Genomic DNA, 22,235 nt, shown 5'->3' with positions numbered 1-22,235 from the left:
TCTGAATCACTTAGTTCCGTTTCCCCTAAGCCGTTTAAAGCAGTAAACAAAACTCACACCGCTCCCAGATCAGCTGTCAGTCACGGTCTATGACGAAATCCCTTCTAAGCTCTCGCTCGAGCGACTGGCAGCCCGTCCAGCCAATCAGCGCGAGCCACGATTGGAACGTGTAAAATCGGACATGTAAAGCGGTGATTGGAAGACAGCGGCTGCGGATCGCTCTCTGATTGGTGCGGTGTTGTGCGTGGGGTGCTGTGATTGGCTGAAACCCACTGAGCGCAGCCCAAGAGCGCAGGAGTTTATAAAGGCGACTTCTCGCTCTATCTCCACGCACTGCAAGAGTTCGCCGAGGCGTGGAGGGTGCAGCAACTGCTCAAGGCGTTAATCTGCTATTGAGTCTCATTAATCAGCCGTTTTTCTTTCAAAAACAATGAGGCGACTGTGGATTATCGGTCTCCTCTGTGCACTTTTGGCATTCGGTGAGTAACGTTACGTTTTATCACGCGGCCGAAATGCAACGCGTTATGCGGTTTGATGCCATTGAACTTGACAAAGCTTTTGAGTGTTCGCAGTAATTATGCCATGTTCGTGTGATTTCTCTTTCTTTGCTGTGCAGTCACGAGTATTACATTTTCACAAAGTAATGCTTCTTGTGTAGATATGTTAACGCTTCCTAAATGCATGAATGATTCAGAACAGGAAATAAAACGTGGAGAGTGGAATTGACTAGCATGTGCTTCTGGAAGTTTCCTTAAAGATTGAAATGGCCTTCATATAATTATACTTTTTTCTTATTATACCGTTATATCGCGCCTAAAAACGATAAATTGCGTCGAAATCTACTGTGATCGCAATAGATGGTGTAGTTAATAGAAAATAGTCCTGAAAGAGGAATGCATAATAAAATAGCAATTGAACATTTAGAAAATAATTTATCCAAGGATTTAGGACCATGTTGGATTTCGCATCAAGGCCTTTAAATGTAGCTGAGATTCTCTGGGTCATAAAAAAATATGCTTTTCACACACATCAGAAGCATTTGCACGTTTCAGATGTGGAGAACCTTACCTGGGCAATTTTAATCAAATTTGCCTTCACGTGCAGTGCATTTTCATGTACAACATCAAACCACCTGGTTGGGTACAATAGGGTCTTTGCTGAGCAAATATACTTACGAATTAAGTTATAAAACACTTGTGATCCAAATAAAAGCCGTATTTTGGTGCTTTTTATATTAAGTTACTGAGTAACCCCATAGATACCGACTGGCTTTGAAGTGCTCTTTATCACAGTCACATTCACATAATTTGTGGTGTTTCCTAATCTTTTGTGTTTTGCATAATTGCAGCATCTGTGAAAGCTGATGATGACGACGTTGACATTGATGGCACAGTAGAAGAGGACCTTGGAAAGAGCAGAGACGGATCTCGCACAGATGACGAGGTTGTTCAGAGGTCTGTATGGACTTGAACTTGCACTGGACTGATATGAAAACATTTGTTTTTCAATGTTTCTTACGTGACCTTTCATTTTGACTCATCTGAAAGTGGGGTAAATAAAAACTACTGGCTGCTATTTTTAGCATATTGCAAAGCATTTGTTTCTCTTAAAAGTTTACATTTAGCTATATTCACAAATGCTCCCCAATGGGGTTTGAACATCTGGTTGGTGCATTTGTCTTATTCCACAAAACCCAAGGGTAAATAGTAATGAGTCCCTAGAGGAATGAACATGTCACAAGCATCCTATGGCTCTTCCCTGATTCCATCTTTTCTCCATCAGGGAGGAAGAAGCCATTCAGTTAGATGGTTTGAATGCCTCGCAAATAAAAGAAATCCGTGAAAAAGCAGAAAAGCATGCATTCCAAGCAGAAGTGAACAGGATGATGAAGCTGATCATCAATTCCTTGTATAAGAACAAGGAGGTGAGTAAATTAAAACGCATTATAGGCATTCATGGATTTTTTTTTTTTTTTTTGCAAATTGTACACAGAATTGACATTTGCTAATTCCTCATCTTTCATCCTAAAGATCTTCCTTCGAGAGCTGATCTCTAATGCTTCCGATGCTTTGGATAAGATCCGGCTGTTGTCCCTGACCAACGAAGATGCTCTTGCTGGAAATGAAGAGCTTACTATTAAGATCAAGGTGCGTTAAAAATGAGACCTGAAACCCACTCTTACTGATTGACCCGGTTTACTGAACTTTCCACAGGACACGGATATATAACATGGCTTTTACATTTGCATTGCAAAAGAAATTCAAACATGTGAAGCAAATTGAGGAGCATTTCTTTCCTTCATTTTCATATCTTAATTCTGATACTCTTTACCTTGTTTAGCTATGGAAAGCTTACATTTTTAGCATTTTAGTAAATAGTTTTGAGGTTAGGCAATATTTAGATCTGTATCTTTTGTCTGTCCTCACCAGTCCGACAAAGAAAAGAACATGCTTCACATTACTGACACCGGTATTGGCATGACCAAAGAAGAACTGGTGAAGAACCTTGGTACCATCGCCAAATCTGGAACCAGCGAGTTCCTCAACAAGATGTCTGTGATGCAGGAGGAAGGTCAGTCCACCTCTGAGCTGATTGGTCAGTTCGGTGTTGGCTTCTACTCTGCCTTCCTTGTGGCTGATAAGGTCATCGTCACCTCCAAGCACAACAACGACACCCAGCACATCTGGGAATCTGATTCCAACGAGTTTTCAGTCATTAACGACCCTCGTGGAGACACTCTGGGCAGAGGCACCACCATTACGTAAGCAGTTGGGCTTAAAAATTGACACACAAAATATAGATTGTGACATTTTGTAACTAAAGTCTTTCATCAGGCTGGTGATGAAAGAGGAGGCTTCAGACTACCTTGAGCTGGAGACCATTAAGAACTTGGTGAGGAAGTACTCTCAGTTCATCAACTTCCCCATCTACGTATGGAGCAGCAAGGTCAGTGCGTCTGCCAAAGACTACAGTCCTTCTAGTTTGAAGTTGACCAATAGCTGGAGGCCATCGTGAGCTTATCCATTTTATGTCATTTCCAGACCGAGACCGTAGAGGAGCCCATTGAGGAGGAAGAGGCTGAGGCTGAGAAGGAAGAGGCTGCTGAAGATGAAGCTGAGGTTGAGGAAGAGGATGAGGACAAGGACAAGCCAAAGACTAAGAAGGTACTGTTTAGCTGCATATATGCAAATAAACATCAGATGACGCTAGCCTATTTTATAAATATTTTTCAATTATTTGAACAATTTCTCGCTATTTTCAGGTGGAGAAGACCGTGTGGGACTGGGAGCTGATGAATGACATTAAACCCATCTGGCAGAGGCCTGCAAAGGAAGTGGAGGAGGATGAATACAAAGCCTTCTACAAGACTTTCTCCAGGGTGAGTCAACCTGCTTTTACAAAAGAATCAGCTGCTATGATCATTTTGTGTTTTCTTGGATAAGTTCAAGTTGAATCATCTTTCTTTTTCAGGACTCTGATGAGCCCATGTCTCACATTCACTTTACCGCTGAAGGAGAGGTCACCTTCAAGTCCATCCTCTTTGTCCCTGCATCTGCACCTAGAGGCCTTTTTGATGAGTATGGAACCAAGAAAAATGACTTTATCAAGGTAATTTTGATAACCATTAAGTGGGAAAATAACACATTCTCTTATGTTGTATTTGAGTTGTTAATTTTACTCAATTCGGTTCTTTTAGCTATTTGTGCGTAGAGTCTTCATCACAGATGACTTCCATGACATGATGCCCAAGTACCTCAACTTTATCAAAGGCGTTGTAAGTGTTTCTGTCTGTTTTAAGTTATGCTCGCCTGGCAAGATTTAAATTACAAAAATAATAAATGCGTGAAAACTGAATTGAAATGAGCACAAAACTGTTACATTTAAACTGAAAATATACTAATAGTGTGAAATATTATTAAATAATAGTTGCCTTTTTGACCAATAATTTTACTGCATCACTAATGCTTGTTCTCATTTTTCAGGTGGACTCTGATGATCTGCCTCTGAATGTGTCCAGAGAGACTCTGCAGCAACACAAACTGCTCAAGGTGGGCTCATCGTGTTGCAGATGACAGTAACACTGATTTGATGGTTTACGTACAATTAGGATGCAATGAACTTACTGTACAATTCAACACTTCATCCATCAGGTCATCCGTAAGAAGCTGGTGCGCAAGACCCTGGATATGATCAAGAAGATCGCTGAGGAGCAGTATAATGACAAGTTCTGGAAGGAGTTCGGCACTAACATTAAGCTGGGTGTGATTGAGGATCACTCCAACAGAACCCGTCTGGCCAAGCTGCTCCGCTTCCAGACCTCTCACCACGAAACCATTCTGTCTAGTCTGGAGCAGTACGTGGAGAGGATGAAGGAAAAGCAAGACAAGATCTATTTCATGGCTGGAACCAACAGGAAGGAGGTGCTTAAATGGTTTTTACTCTGAACTGCTTGCTAAGATGCCCTTTTTCATGTTTCCATATTAACATGTAACCTTTCTTGTTCTAGGCCGAGTCTTCTCCATTCGTGGAGAAGCTTCTTAAGAAAGGATATGAGGTCATCTACCTGACTGAGCCAGTAGACGAGTACTGCATCCAGGCTCTGCCGGAGTTTGATGGCAAACGCTTCCAGAATGTGGCGAAGGAAGGTGTGAAATTCGATGAAAGCGACAAGGCCAAGGAGAAGAGGGAAGCTTTGGAGAAAGAGTTCGAACCCCTCACCACCTGGATGAAAGAGAAGTCCCTGAAGGACAACGTATGATTCTTTTCTGTGGTTCTATCTATTGTACAACTGTTGTATTGAAGCAGTTTTTTTTTTTTTTTTTTTTTTTTTTAAACAAATTTGTCCCTGTCATGTTTCAGATCGAGAAGGCCATTTTGTCTCAGAGGCTGACCAAATCTCCCTGCGCTCTCGTTGCCAGTCAGTATGGATGGTCTGGCAACATGGAACGGATCATGAAAGCCCAGGCTTACCAGACAGGAAAAGACATTTCCACAAAGTATGTCCTATTAAACAAGTCTTAAACGTTGATCCATTTGCAAACTCCAGTTACATTATACTGAACCTGCTACAAAATCTGCATGTGCAAGTTTTTCAGTCTTGCATGAATTGATTTTGCTAGTTTCCTGTTTATCACTGTTGTTACTTTGACACCTTCTTTGTGCTAGAACAATAACTAATAATGTACAAACTTTGGTCATAAAATCTTTTATTCTGATTTTAGCTATTACGCAAGTCAAAAGAAGACATTAGAAATCAACCCCAAACATCCTCTCATCAAGGAGATGTTGAAGAGAGTTAAAGTAAGTCAAAATTGGCGCTAATAATTGAATCTTGCTGTAACGTGTTGACATTGACTGATTATATTGTGCTTTGTGTTGTAGGAAGATGCCGAGGATCAGACGGCTGCAGATTTAGCTGTGGTGCTCTTTGAGACTGCCACACTGCGATCCGGCTACCAACTCGCAGACACCAAAGCGTACGGAGACAGAATAGAGCGCATGCTGAGGCTCAGCATGAACGTAGATATTGACGAACAGGTACACAATGTCAAGCCCCACTAATAAGAACTGTTCAAATGAAGTGTGGCTCAATATCCTTTTGCGGTTTGCACAGGTAGAGGAAGAGCCAGAGGAGGAACCAGAAGAACCGACAGAAGAAGCAGAAGATGAGGAGGTCCAGGCAGAGGAGGAGGCAGAAGAAGAATCGGTGAGTGTGGAAATGCTCACTTACTTACCCCTTCATGTTGTTCCAAATCTAAGTTTTAAAACATGATGTTAAGAGATGACGGGCCAACTGTTATTTTAACGGGTCTTTGTCTTGATGTGTCTTAACACATGCATTTCTCTGTGTTTCAGGATGACACAGGCAAAGACGAGTTGTAAAGTGTAAATCTGGGAGGGACGGGGTGTCGGACTGTGATTCAGAGTGAAGATGGCGATCTGAGCTGGTTCTTTTCTCTGTGTGGGTGGGTTTAGGGGGAATAGGAGCTGTTTTTTTTTAAGGCGCTGCGTTTGTGTTTGAAATTTCTTTTTTTACATTCCTCCATGATTGTAAATTTGTTAATATTTAACTGACCCAGTTGTGGAGTGCTGACTCCTGTCCACTGAACCATTAAATGTTTCCGGAAAAGGACCTTGTTTGTTTTTTTTACTTTTAGCATGTCTCCTTATTTTACTCTTCAAACAAACTGTCTGCAAAAAAACATGATTCTGATTATGGTGTTTTAGGGTCTTTTTTTTTTTTTTTTTTTTTTTTTCCCCAGTAACCTAATCTCTTCAATTTGTTTAAAGTAAAAGTGACTAAGTTTAATTCTGAATATTGTTCATGGTCGTACCAGGGTGAATTTTCCTGTGGGGTCTGGGATAAACCATTTCTCCCAGATGTCCAGATGGACGCAGGGGTAGTTCCAGGGCTTGAAACGGCCATTCCAGTGCAGTAAGCGTGCATCTTTGAGAAAGGATCTGGGATAACGGGTATCAGGACTCCAGCCTTCACAGAACATGAGAGCATTTAGTTAATAGCTTAATTTTACAAATCTTCATTTTACTTTTAATAGAGATATTGATGTTCAAGAGGAGAGATGACCTTTGACTCCTACAGTCTACGGTTTAATTCTTAAGCACAAGCCAAACGGCTCAAGGTTAATTATGTAGTGCAGGGGTCACCAAGTTTGGTCCTAGAGGCTCAGTGTCCCTGCAGAGTTTAGCGCTAACCCTAATCAAACACTTGAAGCAGATATTCAAGGTCTTGCTAGGTATACTTGAAACTTCTAGGCAGGTGTGTTGAGGCAAGTTGATGCTAGACTTTATACAACACCAATCCTCCAGAATCAAGTTTGACCACTGATTTAGATGCTTATGAAAAGTAATTGATATCTAGAATATTAATATGCTTTTGATATTCAAATATATCCTAAAGTTTTACTTGATGGCAATGTTGAATTTTCAACATGATTACTCAGTATTCGGTATCACATGATACTTCAGAAATCACTCTGATATGCTGACTTGCTGCTCAAAGCATTTCTTTTATAAATGCAGAAAACTGTTGCGTTTCTTTTTTTTTTTTTTGCCTTCAGGTTTCTATGAATGGGAACAACACATTTTTCGAAGTCTTGCAAATTTATAAGTGTCTTTACTGTCATCAATTTAAAGTATTCTTGATGGAAAATAGCATTCCATTTTAAAGTGTATTTTTACTTTTTCAATGCAAACTTCTCTATAAGCATCTTGGTCAACAATTAGATAACAATACTGAGTGAATGGTCTCCACACATTGAAATTTACACAGAAACATGCATAATAACCAGAAAGAAACGCTAGTTTTAAAAATGCCAGACATAGAGGCTTTTGCATTCATTCAGCTCACTTTGATACCATGTATTTCTAATTAGAAAGAAAGTAGAACACAATCAGTTACCTAGATGTCTGACGTGCCACATTGGATCAATAGTGGTGTATTTATCATGAAAGACGATCAGCATTGGTGGGGTGGCCACACCGCCTGCCATAGCACTGCTGTACAGATTCTCCCTACATTGACATGGAAAAACAAATCTATTACATCCAAACTGATTTCAGCTCATAAATACTTAATATGAACCAATACATCACCTGACATTCTTAGCCATCCATTTCTCCAGCTGTTTAGTTATTTTTTGCCTTTTCCATTCACCAATGTCTGCTACAAAAACGCCTGGATTAAAGGAGCAGTCGGAGGGGTTGATGCCCAAATCTCTCACTTCCTCTTTGCGGTAGTCCAGAAAGCCCATATAAGTTGTCTGGGATGAAATGACCCCATATATCAGTAAATAACGAGATAAACCATATTCAAAATGCTAATACTTATATCCATAAATACCCACCTGCATCCCCACACTGCGCACCATCTCATGTGTGGAGGGCAGATCACAGTCTGAGGCGAACGCAGCAGCATGTCCCGCTTTCAGCTTTATGTCATACAGTTCCTGTATATCTCCTGTCAAGTCATTCATTATCCCAGTGAATAGAGCAGGGAAGAGGTTTCAGTTCATGCACTTGACACGTGAGATCGCGATTAACTTGTGCATCGGTGCAACACGAGTACAGGTGTAAGGTTAGTATCAGTTTCAGATGCTTACACATTTAATAATGGATTTCACCTTGCACTATGACATCATCATCCAGGTAAACAACCCGCTCGTGATTTTCAATGGCAAGAAGTGGCAAGTAGAACCTCACAAAGTTTAGCTGCAACACAAAAGAAACCAGGATCGGGAAACAATTAGTGTGGGGAAAAGCCTTTAAAAAGGGGGTGGTCGCATACATTTGGCCACTTTTTAGAAATAATGAAGAGTTTAGAGAAAACCATCGGAACTCACAGGATGCAGCAGCTCTGGTCTGGAGGAATCCGGTTTGACTTTCCCCTTCAGTACCATCGGATTGAACTCCAGGATCTTGTATTTGATGTTTCTCAGCTTGGTCTTCTCTATGTATTCCCTGCTCAAGTCAAGATGTCATACCTTACCTCAAGTCATAGATGGAATATAATATAAATATTAGATGAAAAAAACTGGATTTTGACTGTTTAAAAACATTCAAATGTTGTCTTGGCAATAAAATAATTGAGTTACTAAAATTAAAATAAACCAAACCTAAATAGTAATATTACTACAAATAAAGAAAAACGAATAAATTACAAAAGTACACACATTTACTAGAAATTAAATAGTTATATAAAAATTAAAAGCCAACAAATCTAGGCTTCACAAGATGTGCATTGTTAATTGGCACTAATAATATTTTATTGATATTAATATTAATATTTAATGAAAACTTATATATTATTATATAATATATAAATGTACTACATTTTTATTTTTACAATAGAAATGATTTATATAGTTTATTTTGTACTGAAATAAGAACATTGTAGCGAGCATTGCATATAACTGCAGCGGTTCTTGACTGCAAAACAAAAAAGTTACATGAAAATACATTTCAACTAACTATAATAAATGCTAATAAATCTATTTATCTACTTTTAAAAGAGAAGAGAATATGATTCCCATAGCATTTGCTGTTGATGTGAAAGGTTAAATGTCCACACTTCAGCATTTAATGGCAATACTGCTTTCAGTGTTCGATTTCAAGAATATTTTAGTGACTTCTTGTACAAAACAACTACTTAATGTGTCGTGTGCAACCAAGTGCCATCGGCAGGTGTTACAATTGATTAAGACCTTATCTTCTTGATGGCATCTCGCAGGGTCACTATGTAGAAGAAGATGCTGGCACGGCTGTTGCTGTAGACGCTGTTGATGGTTGCGATGGCAGCGCCAGTGCGCTCCTCTGATGCACAGATGACCACAGGGATGTCAGTGACCGCGGCTTTCTCGTCCTCTGCATCCGTTTTGGCCCCATCTTTCATGAGTCCTGCATAAAACGCAATGAGATCAATACAAGGAACTGAGTCCACGCATACTTGCGTATCAGTACTCCGCAAGTGTACCTGTATGCTTGGGCAGTGTCCGTAGTCTGGTCTTTTTGTAAAGAAGAGCAAAAGCCACCAGGATGAGCAGAACGAGGAGCCCACGGTTGACTGGCAGAAAGAGAGCAAGAGAGAGAGAGAGAGAGAAAAAGAGAGCATTAACTAGACTATATAAAATTCTGCTCTGTGCCACTAGAGGTCACTGTATGACTGTATGAGGGATAAGATTAAAAAAATACTATTTCCTTTCTTTTTAGGTCTACTTTCTTTGTAACTATTTGTGAAATTTACTAGCAATTTGTTTCACGAAAATTGTTTTATCACATATTTATTCCAGCCGTATTGTTATATAAAACTATTAAAAACTAAGACAAAACTATTAAAAATGTATATATTTGGTCTTTTAAATAAAGCGGAAATTGAACAAAATATACATATTACACAAAAAGGTATATTTTAGAAAAAAAAATATGACACAAAGCTTATCAGAGTACATTTTACACATGAACATGATTTCAGTCTTTCTACTTCAAAATTTCTTTCAAATTAAGTGTTAATTTATTTTATTTATTTTACAATTTTTATGTATCCTTCCAGAATGATTAACTAAAACTGAAACAAAAGTAAATTAAATTTGAAATTTGAAACTAAAATAAACACTGAAAATATAAAAATAAAAGCTAATTTAAAATATGAACAAATACTAAATTAGCTTTAAATGTTAGGCAACACGTTCAGTGTTTTAATTTTAATAATAGTATATGAACATAAATAATACTTAAATAATACAGCATATCAGACACAAGAATCTAAAATAACTTCCGCTGGCCGTGGTTAGTGCTACAGTTGTCCAGGCTGAGGTCGCCTGAAGAAGATAAAGTAAACATCTGCATATTTTGCTGCTTTCCATTCCTTGACTAACGCAAAACATGCCTATATACCTCTTGTCAAGGTCTTAGTAAAACCACTGAATAAATAAACTTAAGTTAAGGCTTAAGGCTTCAGTAAATGTGTTCTGATAAGAATACTGGGGTTTCTAGAGAGCCCACCGCTGTACGTCACTTTTATGGGTTTAATCTGCCTGGTTACCTCATTTACTCTGGGACGGACCCCTCCTCCACCACAAACACACACAGGACACATTCCTGTTTTGCAGGACAGCAGAGCAAAAAACGTGCTCACCGACATCAGATATCCATGAGATTTCACGACAAACATGATCTTAAATCGTAATAATGTAGGTAAGTCTTTTGGTTTTGTATCAGGAGTCTGATTCAGAGCGTGACTCACGCACTGGACACGATCGCCGGCCTTGGATGTTTTTCCATGTATTATGAAAGAGTGATGCAATAAACAAATGCGCGACGGGATTCGTGGAAACGCAATCTGCAAAACTTGGATTCGTTACTTACTTTTCCTCAGCAAAGCCATGTTTCTCCATCAGCAACTGTAAAAGGAGAGAAAGAGATAACTCACGGGGGGATTGTGTAGTTGGACTTTTGCTTTACTAAACCTAGAAAACGACAATAAATAATTTTATTGTTAAACATCCAGATCAAAACAACAAGTTAAAGCATGAAACAAAAGAGCGTGAGCAAGTTTTAAAAACTGAATAAGTAGGTTTGGTGTTGATGAAGAGCACTTATTTACCGATGAGTCAATTTCCACCCAGTGTTTTTGGTCGCATCTAAGACACATTTCTAAAGGGATTTTGGGTCTTTCGCACACATGTGGGACTGTTTATCGGGAGTCTCCTGGCCTTTCCTTCCTGGTGGCATTCTTCACTAAGCCCTAAACTCAGAGTTATCAGTTTTATTTCCAAACTCGCTTTCTGTCCATCGCATCTTCTTCGACCTCTCAGAGAGGACTAAACGTATACGCTTTGCCGAAAGGAACCAGAAATCAAATAAAACCCAACACTGACCTGCAGAAAAAAAGTAAAATCTGGCATTACAGATTAAAGACTGAACTCTTTTTCTTGTCATTTATTTATTTCTAAACCGCATGCCCACATAAAAAGCTCCGGCATGTCACTTACACAGTTTCCTATTTCTTAAAAAATATAATAAAAGGACCATTTATTCTAATTTCTGTGAACGATTTTTTGCTTTTTGTAAAAGCAGAAGACTTAAATAATGATAAATAAGTAAAATATGGATGTGACTATCCTTTAGACATGCTAACGTATTACTAATAAAGGCAACATTCACATTAACGCACTATACATCAGAAACAGATTTGTTTTTATACTAATATGTTCTATATTTTGACTTTAAAGATATATATAGTGGACTACGCATATTGCCTATTATAATATAATATTGCAGTCATATGTAATTACAATATATTACATAATATGTCCTTCATGCGGCTACATTCATCCTTCTTATAATGTCTTCCTTTCTTTTGTTAACATTATCCAAAAAAAAACAAAAAACATACACACTCCTCTGGAGATGGCGGAGTCTCTTCATTTCTCGAGATGTCGCATTATTAACAATAACCAAACATCACCGATAGTTTTCATAAACAAGAAGCGAGTGTGTATGTAAAGCACATCGTAAAATAAGAGGGAAAAAACGCCTGTAACTGACATATACCGAATTGTTTGCATTGGCCACTTACCAGAGATTTCCGTTTAATTCGCCTCAGTCAGTCGCGCGCTAACGTTCTTTAATCCGTGCGGCGCGGTCGGGTGGGCGTGGCCAAACCGGAGAAGTCCAGAGAAACTCACGGATGCTCAGCGCTGCGTTTCCTTTATTTATCCTCCTGAGACCCGGCTATGCATTTTTTTGGGTCCAGATGTCTTCTTAAAATCTCTGAAATCCACACACGCCGGTGTGTCAAGTCTCACTGTGCCTTAAACGGGACGTCCCGAGCTTTTCTCATATAACAGAGGTGGGTGTGGCCAATAAGTTAACATAAAACAATATATTGTATTTTATTACTTAGTTTATACACTATTTATTTACATATTAACATTTAGTTTAATTTGATACAAATATAAGTATATATTTGTATTAAAAAATGTTAACATGTAAATAGTGTATAAACTAAGTAATAAACTACTATAATTACTAATATACATACATATATAATGACCTAACATTACTAGTCATTGCGATGTGTACTCATGCACACATGCACATAAAAAAAGTAAAATATTATAAAACAATGATTTATTCATCCATGATAAATTAAATCTAATTTAATTTATTCAACTTACAATAATTAGTCTAAACACTATTTCACACAACATATTTTATAAAGTGTATTTTGTACAAAACCTATTTTAAATAATGTACCATTAATTCATCTATACTACAAAAAGATTGAAGGAGGAAAAAGTGAGACTGCACTAGATCTGCCCAATATTTACTCAGCATGTGCAACATATACATACAGATATATACACGATTACGAATCCTCAAACAATGATATACAAATCACAAATACAAATGTCTGGGTTCTTTTTTAAAAACTATTTTTTCAAAATGTTTAAAAAAATAAAATCAAAGCTTATATAAATTAAGGTGCGATGATATTAAACAAAAAAAAATAAGATTAGAGTTAGACAATGAACATACAATATACAGTACAAAGCTTAAGTTAGTGTAATTACACACTTTGTCTTTATGTAAAAATGTATGTAGGAATGACTATCATTCTTCCCATACGTCACTCATGTTACAACTAAGGACATAAAAGACAATCTTACACTGTGTTCCTCAACCTTGTGTCGATGACAACAGCTTTAATACTGTAGTTATCAAGGGAAAGGCCTTTCTAAATGTGGCAAAAAAAAAAAAAAAAAAAAAAAAAGCAACAGGAAAAAGACAGCGATTCGTCTCTACATGTAAACACTGACATCAGTGTTTAGTGTCTTCAGGACAGGGCAAGTCTCAGTGTGGGAGAAAAAAAAAAAAAAAAAAATGGGAAAAAAAAAAAAAAAAAAAAAAAAAGTTTAAGAACTGTGCAAAAAAAATCACTCCAGAAGACACAGAGGCAAAAGAGCACTTAAATGTGGGATTTAAAGTAAAGACAGCAGCATGGCGACGTTGATGGGCAAACCTATTCTTTCATTGGTATAGTTCATGGTTCTGACCCGTTCAGGTGGAGAGAGCAGGAAGGCTGCAGGTCCCACACGCTGCTCCACACAGGTCAAACACAGAACGCCGGCCGCATCCTCGCTCTCCATCTGAAACACATACATACAATCAATACAGGAAGTCAGTTTTTGAACCGGAAAGAATCGTTCACCCAACTGAAAACGTACTTCCCCAGCAGGCATAAGGTGGCTTCTTCATTTGAACAGATTGGGAGAAATGTAGCATTATTTCACTTCCTCCCAAATGAATTCTCTGCAGTGAATGGGTGCCGTTAGAATGAGAGCATTAACAGCTGATAAAAAACATCATAATAACACACAAGTAAAACGCGTGACTCCAGTCAGAAAGCCTGAATAAGTCATCTGGAGTCTCTTGCATTAATTGTGGATTACTGTGATGTTTTCATCAGATGTTTAGACTCTCATTCTAACGGCACCCATTCACTGCAAAGGAATGCATTGGTAACTAAGTGATTTAATTAAACATTTCTACATGTCTGTTGTAATGAAGAAAACTCATCTAAATGTTGGTTGGTCTGCAGGTGAGTACATTTCAGCAAATTTCATTTTTGGGTGAATCACCTCATAAAAAGACATAAAAACGGAGGTGGAAGACACTAACATATCTGACAGGGAGTTTGCTCATGCTGAGGACAGCGTCTGCAGTGATGTGGTTCTGACAGCCTTCAGTGGAACAGGCAAGAAACAATTCTTCACCCAGCAGAGTGCCGGTCAGCCCTGACCTCAGGAAGTACTCCTGTGGAAGACAGAGGCAGAAACAATAAGAATGCTTCAAATTCACAATTTCTGGATATTCTGTAGATTCTAAAGATCAGAGCTGAGATGCAGTAGCTCACCCCAGTGAACGTTAGGATGTTGCTGATGGTCTTGGTGATGTACAGTGCTCTTTTGGCTCGAGTGATGGCCACGTATAACAGGTTCCACTCATCATCTGGGACGTTTGCTGCAGCTAGAGAGAAGACATTAGCCATATGCAAATCTGTATTTTCATATATCGGTTCTGACTGGTCAGTTGCAACATTATGCAAATATTTTTGCAACTAAGAGACTAGGGGAGTACCGTTTAAGTACTAAATTATGCATCTTTAAAAAAGGTACTAAGATGTACAAAAATATACCTTTTAAAAAAAAGTACCTCCCCAGCAATTTATACTACTTATAAACTAAGACCCATATCAGAATTCATATTAACGAGTGAATGTGATTTACAGTACTTCTGTTTTTGATGCCTTTTTAAAAATAACCGATGGTACATGAGGCTAAACCCCTAGAGAGTACCCATAAATTTCAGATCATGTACACTCTTTATAGATACTTTGATCTACCAGATGTACAGGCTAAAGCTAAAGCTCAGACAGACTTTGAGGCTCAGATACAGAGATTATTTCATTATGCGCAACATTTATTATCACATTATACACACACACACACACCTGCATTAAAGCTGCCCACTCCCTGCAGGTTGTGTCGAGCACATGATACTTTTGTGAAGTCATCTGTCACAGCGACTGTGTCGAACTCCAGGCCTTTGGCCTTATGCACCGTACCAAGGATAAAATCTGTCACAATCAGAGACACAAAAACGTTCAGACTGTATATGCAAGCCATCACCGAGTGTTTATCAAAACAGTGCCTTAGTGCTTCTTAGTCTTCAGTCTCACTCACCTGCGCACTCTGCTCTTCTCTGGGCGCGATCGTAGATGCGTTTAACCAGCTCTGGAATGCGTTTGTTGTATTTTTCCACCACGGCTAGCTTGCCCTCTAGCTCGCGGTCTTCTGAGGCCGTGGCGTACGCCTTCAGACCTCTGAATCCACCCATCTTATCTTTGCAGAAACTACGGATAAAGTAATCCTTGATCTGGAGGCTCTCTAAAGCAAAGAAATAAAAGCTTAGAAAAGCATAATTTAACAACCCACAGTTTCAAATACATTAATAATCTAAAATTGATGTACGTTTCCCACCTGTAAAGCTAAGACTACAGAAACCAATTAAGATATTTTGTTAAACATGATTACAAAACCTTCCAGCAGATAGTGACTCACCATTCTTGCGTTTGTCCTCTGGTTGCATCAGGACCCAGAGATCCATGATTTTGTCCAGCCCAAAGTTTTCAACACCCTGAAATCAGAGGTTGGCATTTCTTTCTTTTTTTTTGACTTTCTCTGACTTTTTAGTTTTTATATCTAAGGTTTAAAAGACATTAAGACAATTAATTACCAGGTTGGACAAATGTGAAAGGTACTCACTCCTACAATGTAGATTGTGCAGGTGGGGTTGGCGTCTGTGAGTCGGACAGCCTCGCTGAAAACTGTGACATTACAGCGACTCAGAATGGCTACGTTCCCTTCAGGCAGCCTCTGTCCCAACTTCAGGTGCTGCAGTGTTTGTGTGTCCTCCCCTCGAACACTTCCTAAAAAAAAAACAGACACATAGCATTTTTATTTCTGCCAGGTTCCTACTTGCCATGAGTTACAATAATGTACAGTATTTGGAAAATAACGTGTTTTTGGAACCTAAAAATATAACTACGATTACCCAAATGTAACTTAAACTTACCATCCTGATTCCCACCAACCAATATCTGCTTCACTTTCTTACAGCTGTCTAGTACTGCAGCACCAATATACGCAATTTCAGATCCAAACCTAAAGCTCTGTGAAAAATAAGTGCTCATATTATAACATATTTACCCATAAACAGAGTGTTATAATTATATTATACGCCCACTTCCTCATTTCATTTCTCTGTGTTTTTGTTCGTACCTGTGTGAGATAATAGACGTGTGTGTGAGGAACTTCATGCAAAGCATTGACTGCTCCTCTGAAAGTGTAAATCTGTTGATGAGGATCTCCAACCAGGATTTTCCCACAGTTCTGAGAGAGCATGATGCCCATGACGACTGGAAAAAAAATCAAAGAGCACAAACAGAACACAAAATAAGATCACATTACACTCGTTACAGAATCTGAAACCACAAAACTCGGCTCTTTAATACAGCATAATAAAAAACACAAAGTTAATACTACCTTAAATGACCTAAATCTGAATGATATTACCAAACCAAAATTTATTTTGACCTGGTGTGCAGTCTTGAGCTTCATCAATAAATATGGCATCATATCGGCCCAGCTGTGGTTTACTCAGCTGCCAGAGTTTGAGGTATCCTGTTATCAACAATAAAAAAAAAAAACCACGAAACATAGATACAACATCCAAGCATAACGTGAAAGCAGATATTGGGTTTGTAGCTATTGTGACTGAGCATAAAAGAATATCCGTTGGAATTAAACTATTTAAATATTTGATAAATCCAAATGTTGCCGATTACCATCATGGGTCATGTTGTACGCTCTCTCTTTTCTGGACTTCAGCTCTACCATTTGGTCCCACAACGTCTGTGCAGCATCAGCAAATGCCTTTAGAGAAAGATTTATTCATGTACTTTTTTTTTTTTCTGGACACAAACTGACACTGACAAAAAGCGAGAAACCCCAAACTAATCAATTTAGTAACAATTAAAACGAACGTCTTCACTTTACCATTTTTTTGTGATCGTCTGGGCATTCTAGCAATCCATTTGTGTTTTTGTATTCGTGTGGAACGTGTTCCGGGCCAATGCGCCGGTCTACAGATGCCCAGTAATTCTGGAGCGTTTGCGTCACCACTTTAGCGTTGACAAATCCTCCGAGTCCTTTAGGCAAGACCCACGCCACGCTAAACACCTGCAAGTTATTGGACAGTTTCTTCATGTTTTTATACCTGCATAGCAGAAAAGGCAAACAAGTAACTCGGGTTATAGCTCACTTTTTAATAAATGTTAAAATAAAATGAATGATGAATGTTTCTCTGCCAATGATCTCATAAACCCAATAAAAACTGACCTCACTCCCACAGCTCTGAACGCCATTGAATGGATAGTACTGCATTCGACGTTGTTTGGAAATGACTGCTGAGCTTGCATGGCCACAGATTTGTTGAAGGCCAAGTAGAGAAAGCGCATATGCGGCCTTCGCTGAGCATATTTTACGAGCGTGCTCGTCTTTCCAGTGCCTAGAATACATAAAAATAGCATTACGTGCTACTCAAACACCTTCAGCTGTGAAATTATTTCAATGATCTTTTTCTCACCAGCAAAAGCCATTATTTTAACAACGTGGTTACTCTGGATGTCATGGTTAAGTATCTGCTGCTGCTCATGAGTCAGAAACTGTCTGAGAATGAAGATGAAACGATTATTACAATTAAACAAAAATATAGTAAAAAAAAAAAAAAACCCTGACCCAAAACTTTTAAAATGTAAATAATACACAAGTACTATGTCCATATTTGAATCCCACCTTTTGTCTTGTAAGCCCGCAGGAGGAGGAGCGTTCTCCATTAAGTGCAGCACATAAAAGATATTGTAATGCCACCTATATGAAGGTATAAAAAGTGAAGTGATCATTTAAATCATTTTGCAAAACACAGAAAACATTTATCAGTATTTGCATTTGTTTGACTAGTCGCATTAGCAGAAAATTACATTGTTTAACTCCCTCAGCTGCTGAAAATGAATGTTGTGGCCATTTATAGAAAAATGAAACCGGTCTCACCTGTTGCTTATGTTAATATTGTTCTTTCTCATTGCCAGGAGCAAAGTCGCTACGGCCCACAAGTACTCGGAGATTCCCCCCGCTGTCAGCAGACACCCAGACTTCTGCAAGAGAGCCACCAGGTCCAAGACATCTTTCACCCCATCAGCCAGAACCAACATCAGGGCCATGGCAGACCAAGGGTTTGGACCCTATATCAAAACATTAAAATGAAGTGGAACTGGGTGCACGTTATAATACAGATCTACAAAATATTCACACCGTCGCTACGCAAGCAAGGACACTAAAGTAGCAGATGCAGAAATTGTGAGATTTCATTACCTCGTCATCCACCATGTCCGGGATTCTGACTCTGATACAGGCTTCAGCCTGAGCGTAGAGCTGATGCGCTTTCACACACGCCAACACGTCCTTCACATTCACACGTTTGCTGTGTTTGAACCGAGACATGTACCTAAAAAAAAGATGCCACAATAACACCACACAATATTCCCTAGACCTCAAAACAAAGGTCAGTTTTTTTTTTTTTTTTAAATTGGGATTTATACAGCATCTGAAAGCTGGATCAGTAATCCGTTTATTGATGCATGGTTTGTTAGGATATGACAACATTTGGCTGGGACACAACTGTTTGAAAATCCGGAAACTGAAGTTGCAAAAATAATAATAAATAAATAAAACTTAAAAATAAAAAATAACAATTGAGAAAACTGCCTTTAAAGTCGTTAGCAACACATATTGTTAATCCAAAATTAAATTAAGATGCATTTACGGTAAGAGATTTTACAAAATAACTTCTTGGGACATCATTTTTACTTAAAATCCAAATTATTTTTGGCGTAAAAGAAAAATCTGTAATTTTGGCTGATGTATTGTTGGCTATTGCTACAAATATGTACATTTTATATTCTAGAATACATTTGAACCCAATCTTATATCAATATTTTCTATCTGCATTTATCAATACCTATTATTTTCTGTTTAGTGTACATTGGCTCCATTGTGCTTCAAAAGGTGCAAATAATAAGTGCCACGGTCGCTATATTGATGCATTCTTACCTCAGCATATTGAGAAGACACAGGTCATCCTTTCTGTTAATGTGATTGTCATCAAGGATAGACTTCACCTCCTTCAGCGCCTCATTTTGCTGCTTACGGTATCTGCAGTACAGCTTCTTCCACGGCAGAAACTAGGGAAGAAACTACGAGATGTCACAAAATAATGTCCCAGACACATCTAAAACACCTTTTAATTCACGCGTACACAAACTTACATCAGGTTATCATTAACTGTAATGATAAAAAGGCACCAAAAACACACCTGGGGGTCCATGACGACATCCTTCCAGTGATGGCACACCAAGCTGATGTTGTGATAGAGGTCATCTGCTGGAAGGTGTGCAAACACTTGCCTCAGGACCTCCTCGGGCAGATCCTGGACATGGCCCTTGGGCACCTCCTGGCCCCCCTGCACTCCTAGAAGCCCAAAGCAGGCATCGGGGATGGCTTCAACCAGGTCCTCTTCATCCTCTTCTTTTGTCACAGCAACTTCCAACGATTCTTCTTTTTTGACAGATGCAGTTCCTACCTCAAAGGCATCATCAAACATGTCCTCGGTGATGCCTTCCATATAGTCCTCAATCTTTTCTTCTTCATTTTCTTCTTTTGGGATGAGATGACCGATCGGTTCCCGTTCCTCCTCCTTCACTGGAGTCTTGGTTCCTTTTTGGGGGCTGGTGCTGATGACTCCGGTGACGGAGAAGAAGCTGGTGATGCCTTTCTGCTGTCCCGCACCACCTGAAGCATAACAGCTAAATTAAATGCTGTTGAATAAGTAAGCACCTTTTTGTGCGGAAAGATGCAAAACGCAATGACAAAAAAACAAAACAAAACTAAACCTTGTCTGCTTCTTTTGGTGGGGGTCCTCGGCTGAAGTCCTCGGTTTGGATCTGTGTGGCTGAGGTTAACATTGAAAGGCTGTGTGAGAGACGTGCTTTGCACCAGGTCGTTACATTCTGAGGGCCCCAAGTGCCTGCGTTTGGCCCTTCCTATAGAAAAAGACACGTTAGACAGCGAATAAGACATTTAAATCCCTCAAAACACAGATGAAACGCAGCACTGATGGTCGTCTGTGTCCATTTAAATACATATACCTACAACCAACGCGACGTGCAAAGAGGAAAAACTGCAAAACAAAGAATGCAGTTGCAAATATTACCTCTCATGGACGATTCCATGATTTACAAACGACGAGACGTTTCACTTCAAGAATGTCACAGATTTAACTTCAGACCACCCAAACAAACACAACTTCAAAAGCGCTCTATTTCCGCTCTGCGTCACTACAAATTAAAAGTTCGGATGTTACTTTAAAATAAAAATGTATTGATTCTGATTGGACAGACGCAGCATTCATTTTCGATATCTTTGCTATTTCAAAACAGTTGATTCTTTCTCTTGGATTTAATTAACTGAGCATAGTTTACAAAGTAGGTGGCGAAAGTCCTACATGAGACTTAAGAGAAACTTAAACAAAGGAAGACGTGCGGATAAAAAGTTAAAAAAGTAAATGTTTTAATATCGCTACAGCGCTCATCTTGTATTTAGATTTATTTATTGGTTATTGATACGCCTCAAAGCCACCTGTCTGCTCGTTGCAGTGAACAAATGAACCAATAGATGGCAGCAGAGAAACATTTGATATTGGCTGCTGCGACGATGAAATAATTTCTGAATGACTTTTTTTTTCTGTGAATGTTAAATAGATGTAAATGTTTTCTAAAAAAATGTTTTATGTTAAATTACATTAATAGATTTTTTTTTTACCGTAAATTATTAACTATAATTGACCTTGGTGCAAATGGTGGTGTGCACGTGAAAACGTAGAGAATGTTCTTTGTAGGTTTACTGACCTTGTTTGTATTTGTAAGTAAACAGCTGGTTGGATAAGAGACAGAGAGAAAGAGAGAGAGAGAGAGAGAGAGAGAGAGAGAGAGAGAGCAGTGTTTTATTTATGTTTATTTTATTTTGCTCATTAAAGATAAGTAAAATGCATATGTGATATGAAAAAACCCTCAAAATGATTGTTACCTTGGCAGCTAAATAAATTAAATTAAATTACAAAAAAATTACTAAAATGTAAATAACAAATAAGCTAAATGGATAAAAGAAATTACCAATAAAATGACTGAAGTGAAAATATAATTAAAGCCATTTTAAAGCATTCATTAATTCTGTAATAGTGTATAATAATTAAGTATGCACTTACAGTCTCTAAATATACTTCAGGAATTGCACACAACCCTATCTGCATCTCTAGGCTACTCCAAACATCGCCCAAGCTCTCATTATGCACTTGAACTTCATGCTGCTTTCAAGATTGTGCTCTCATGTGTACGTGGAGATGCTTTAAGAGATGCCCTAATCCAGAGCCTTCAGATGAAGTGTGATTCAAATTGCAAGCATGCAACTCTTTCCAAGAAAAGAGAGGAATGACGTACTAAGCCATTACAAGTTAATACAAAAAAAAGAGTCAACACGGGTTTGGACTGGGTTGTATCTTTAAAGTATTGATTGATAAGGCGAGTCCTGAGGAGGGCTTCCTCTGTCCAGGCATGTAATGAAAGTTGGTTTCGCCATTTGAACAGAGGACAGTGACGTGTTTATCCTTGTAGTGATAGATGCATTGTGGCTCAGTCTTTTGTCTCTTGTCCAAGGCGTTACAGTGAATGGTGACTGAAGCTTTTAAGCTTGAAAAATGTTGTAAAAAGCTATTCTTGGAATATAGAGTCTAAGTTATATGGTCTGGATTTATGGTACTCTTATGGTCCTCAAGAGCTTTTGTCCCCATTCGTTGTAATTGTAACTGTGGAATAAGACAGTGAATATAAACGACTTATTTGTGTTCCATGGAGGAAAGAAAGTCATTCAGGTTTGGAAAGACACGAGGGTGAGTAAATGATGACTTATATGAACTAATCCGTTCAGTCTCCTGCAGCTATGATTAAAACAATGAGGGCAAAAGTCAAGACATCTCACTCTGCA

General features: G+C 38.6%; 3 protein-coding genes across 5 annotated transcripts; 1 reads left to right on the top strand and 2 right to left on the bottom strand.

Moving 5' to 3' along the window:
* The first annotated feature begins 320 nt into the window (after positions 1–320).
* Positions 321–6,133, top strand: hsp90b1 (heat shock protein 90, beta (grp94), member 1). The gene is made up of 18 exons (XM_043236547.1): positions 321–479; positions 1,349–1,454; positions 1,783–1,924; positions 2,031–2,147; positions 2,430–2,761; positions 2,835–2,946; positions 3,042–3,164; positions 3,263–3,379; positions 3,472–3,609; positions 3,698–3,775; positions 3,984–4,049; positions 4,152–4,421; positions 4,508–4,753; positions 4,861–4,997; positions 5,223–5,301; positions 5,383–5,538; positions 5,615–5,707; positions 5,857–6,133. Exons 1-18 carry the CDS (start codon positions 431–433, stop codon positions 5,881–5,883), a joined length of 2,388 nt encoding a protein of 795 aa, XP_043092482.1. The 5' UTR covers positions 321–430; the 3' UTR covers positions 5,884–6,133.
* Positions 6,134–6,250: 117 nt separating this feature from the next.
* Positions 6,251–12,302, bottom strand: glt8d2 (glycosyltransferase 8 domain containing 2). Of its 2 annotated transcripts, XM_043236549.1 has the most exons (10): positions 12,095–12,302; positions 10,882–10,916; positions 9,491–9,580; positions 9,222–9,414; positions 8,361–8,478; positions 8,142–8,229; positions 7,866–7,978; positions 7,615–7,781; positions 7,421–7,533; positions 6,251–6,490 (listed from the first exon to the last, which is right to left on the bottom strand). In XM_043236549.1, exons 2-10 carry the CDS (start codon positions 10,898–10,900, stop codon positions 6,324–6,326), a joined length of 1,068 nt encoding a protein of 355 aa, XP_043092484.1. In that variant the 5' UTR covers positions 10,901–10,916; positions 12,095–12,302; the 3' UTR covers positions 6,251–6,323. The 2 variants fall into 2 exon arrangements, with proteins under 2 accessions (XP_043092484.1, XP_043092485.1); XM_043236550.1 differs by lacking the exons at positions 10,882–10,916; positions 12,095–12,302 and adding an exon at positions 10,559–10,711.
* A 1,087-nt stretch (positions 12,303–13,389) lies between these two features.
* On the bottom strand, positions 13,390–21,585 carry fbxo18 (F-box DNA helicase 1). Of its 2 annotated transcripts, XM_043236167.1 has the most exons (22): positions 21,460–21,585; positions 21,104–21,128; positions 20,090–20,239; positions 19,513–19,988; positions 19,251–19,381; positions 18,513–18,645; positions 18,192–18,382; positions 17,937–18,011; positions 17,728–17,810; positions 17,481–17,649; positions 17,139–17,358; positions 16,928–17,015; positions 16,677–16,763; positions 16,362–16,498; positions 16,156–16,252; positions 15,846–16,009; positions 15,642–15,717; positions 15,264–15,467; positions 15,032–15,157; positions 14,435–14,547; positions 14,200–14,334; positions 13,390–13,667 (listed from the first exon to the last, which is right to left on the bottom strand). In XM_043236167.1, exons 1-22 carry the CDS (start codon positions 21,502–21,504, stop codon positions 13,500–13,502), a joined length of 3,093 nt encoding a protein of 1,030 aa, XP_043092102.1. In that variant the 5' UTR covers positions 21,505–21,585; the 3' UTR covers positions 13,390–13,499. The 2 variants fall into 2 exon arrangements, with proteins under 2 accessions (XP_043092102.1, XP_043092103.1); XM_043236168.1 differs by lacking the exons at positions 21,104–21,128; positions 21,460–21,585 and adding an exon at positions 20,410–20,562.
* Positions 21,586–22,235: the final 650 nt, after the last annotated feature.

Source organism: Puntigrus tetrazona, chromosome 4, assembly GCF_018831695.1.
Source record: "Puntigrus tetrazona isolate hp1 chromosome 4, ASM1883169v1, whole genome shotgun sequence".
Lineage (NCBI taxonomy): Eukaryota > Metazoa > Chordata > Actinopteri > Cypriniformes > Cyprinidae > Puntigrus > Puntigrus tetrazona.
The sequence above is the reverse complement of the archived record's forward strand: the minus strand, read 5'-3'. Positions and strand labels throughout refer to the sequence as shown.

Coding starts and splice junctions, on each gene's coding strand:
- hsp90b1 (XM_043236547.1), top strand. CDS start 431: ATGAGGCGACTGTGGATTATCGGTCTCCTCTGTGCACTTTTGGCATTC. Junction 480..1,348: donor CTGTGCACTTTTGGCATTCG/GTGAGTAACGTT, acceptor GCATAATTGCAG/CATCTGTGAAAGCTGATGAT. Junction 4,050..4,151: donor AGCAACACAAACTGCTCAAG/GTGGGCTCATCG, acceptor TTCATCCATCAG/GTCATCCGTAAGAAGCTGGT.
- glt8d2 (XM_043236549.1), bottom strand. Junction 9,415..9,490: donor GACACTGCCCAAGCATACAG/GTACACTTGCGG, acceptor CGTTTTATGCAG/GACTCATGAAAGATGGGGCC. Junction 8,230..8,360: donor GACCAGAGCTGCTGCATCCT/GTGAGTTCCGAT, acceptor TTTGTGTTGCAG/CTAAACTTTGTGAGGTTCTA.
- fbxo18 (XM_043236167.1), bottom strand. CDS start 21,504: ATGCAGATAGGGTTGTGTGCAATTCCTGAAGTATATTTAGAGACT. Junction 15,468..15,641: donor AGAGGACAAACGCAAGAATG/GTGAGTCACTAT, acceptor TCTTTGCTTTAG/AGAGCCTCCAGATCAAGGAT. Junction 13,668..14,199: donor GCAAACTCCCTGTCAGATAT/GTTAGTGTCTTC, acceptor TATGTGTTTCAG/ATGGAGAGCGAGGATGCGGC.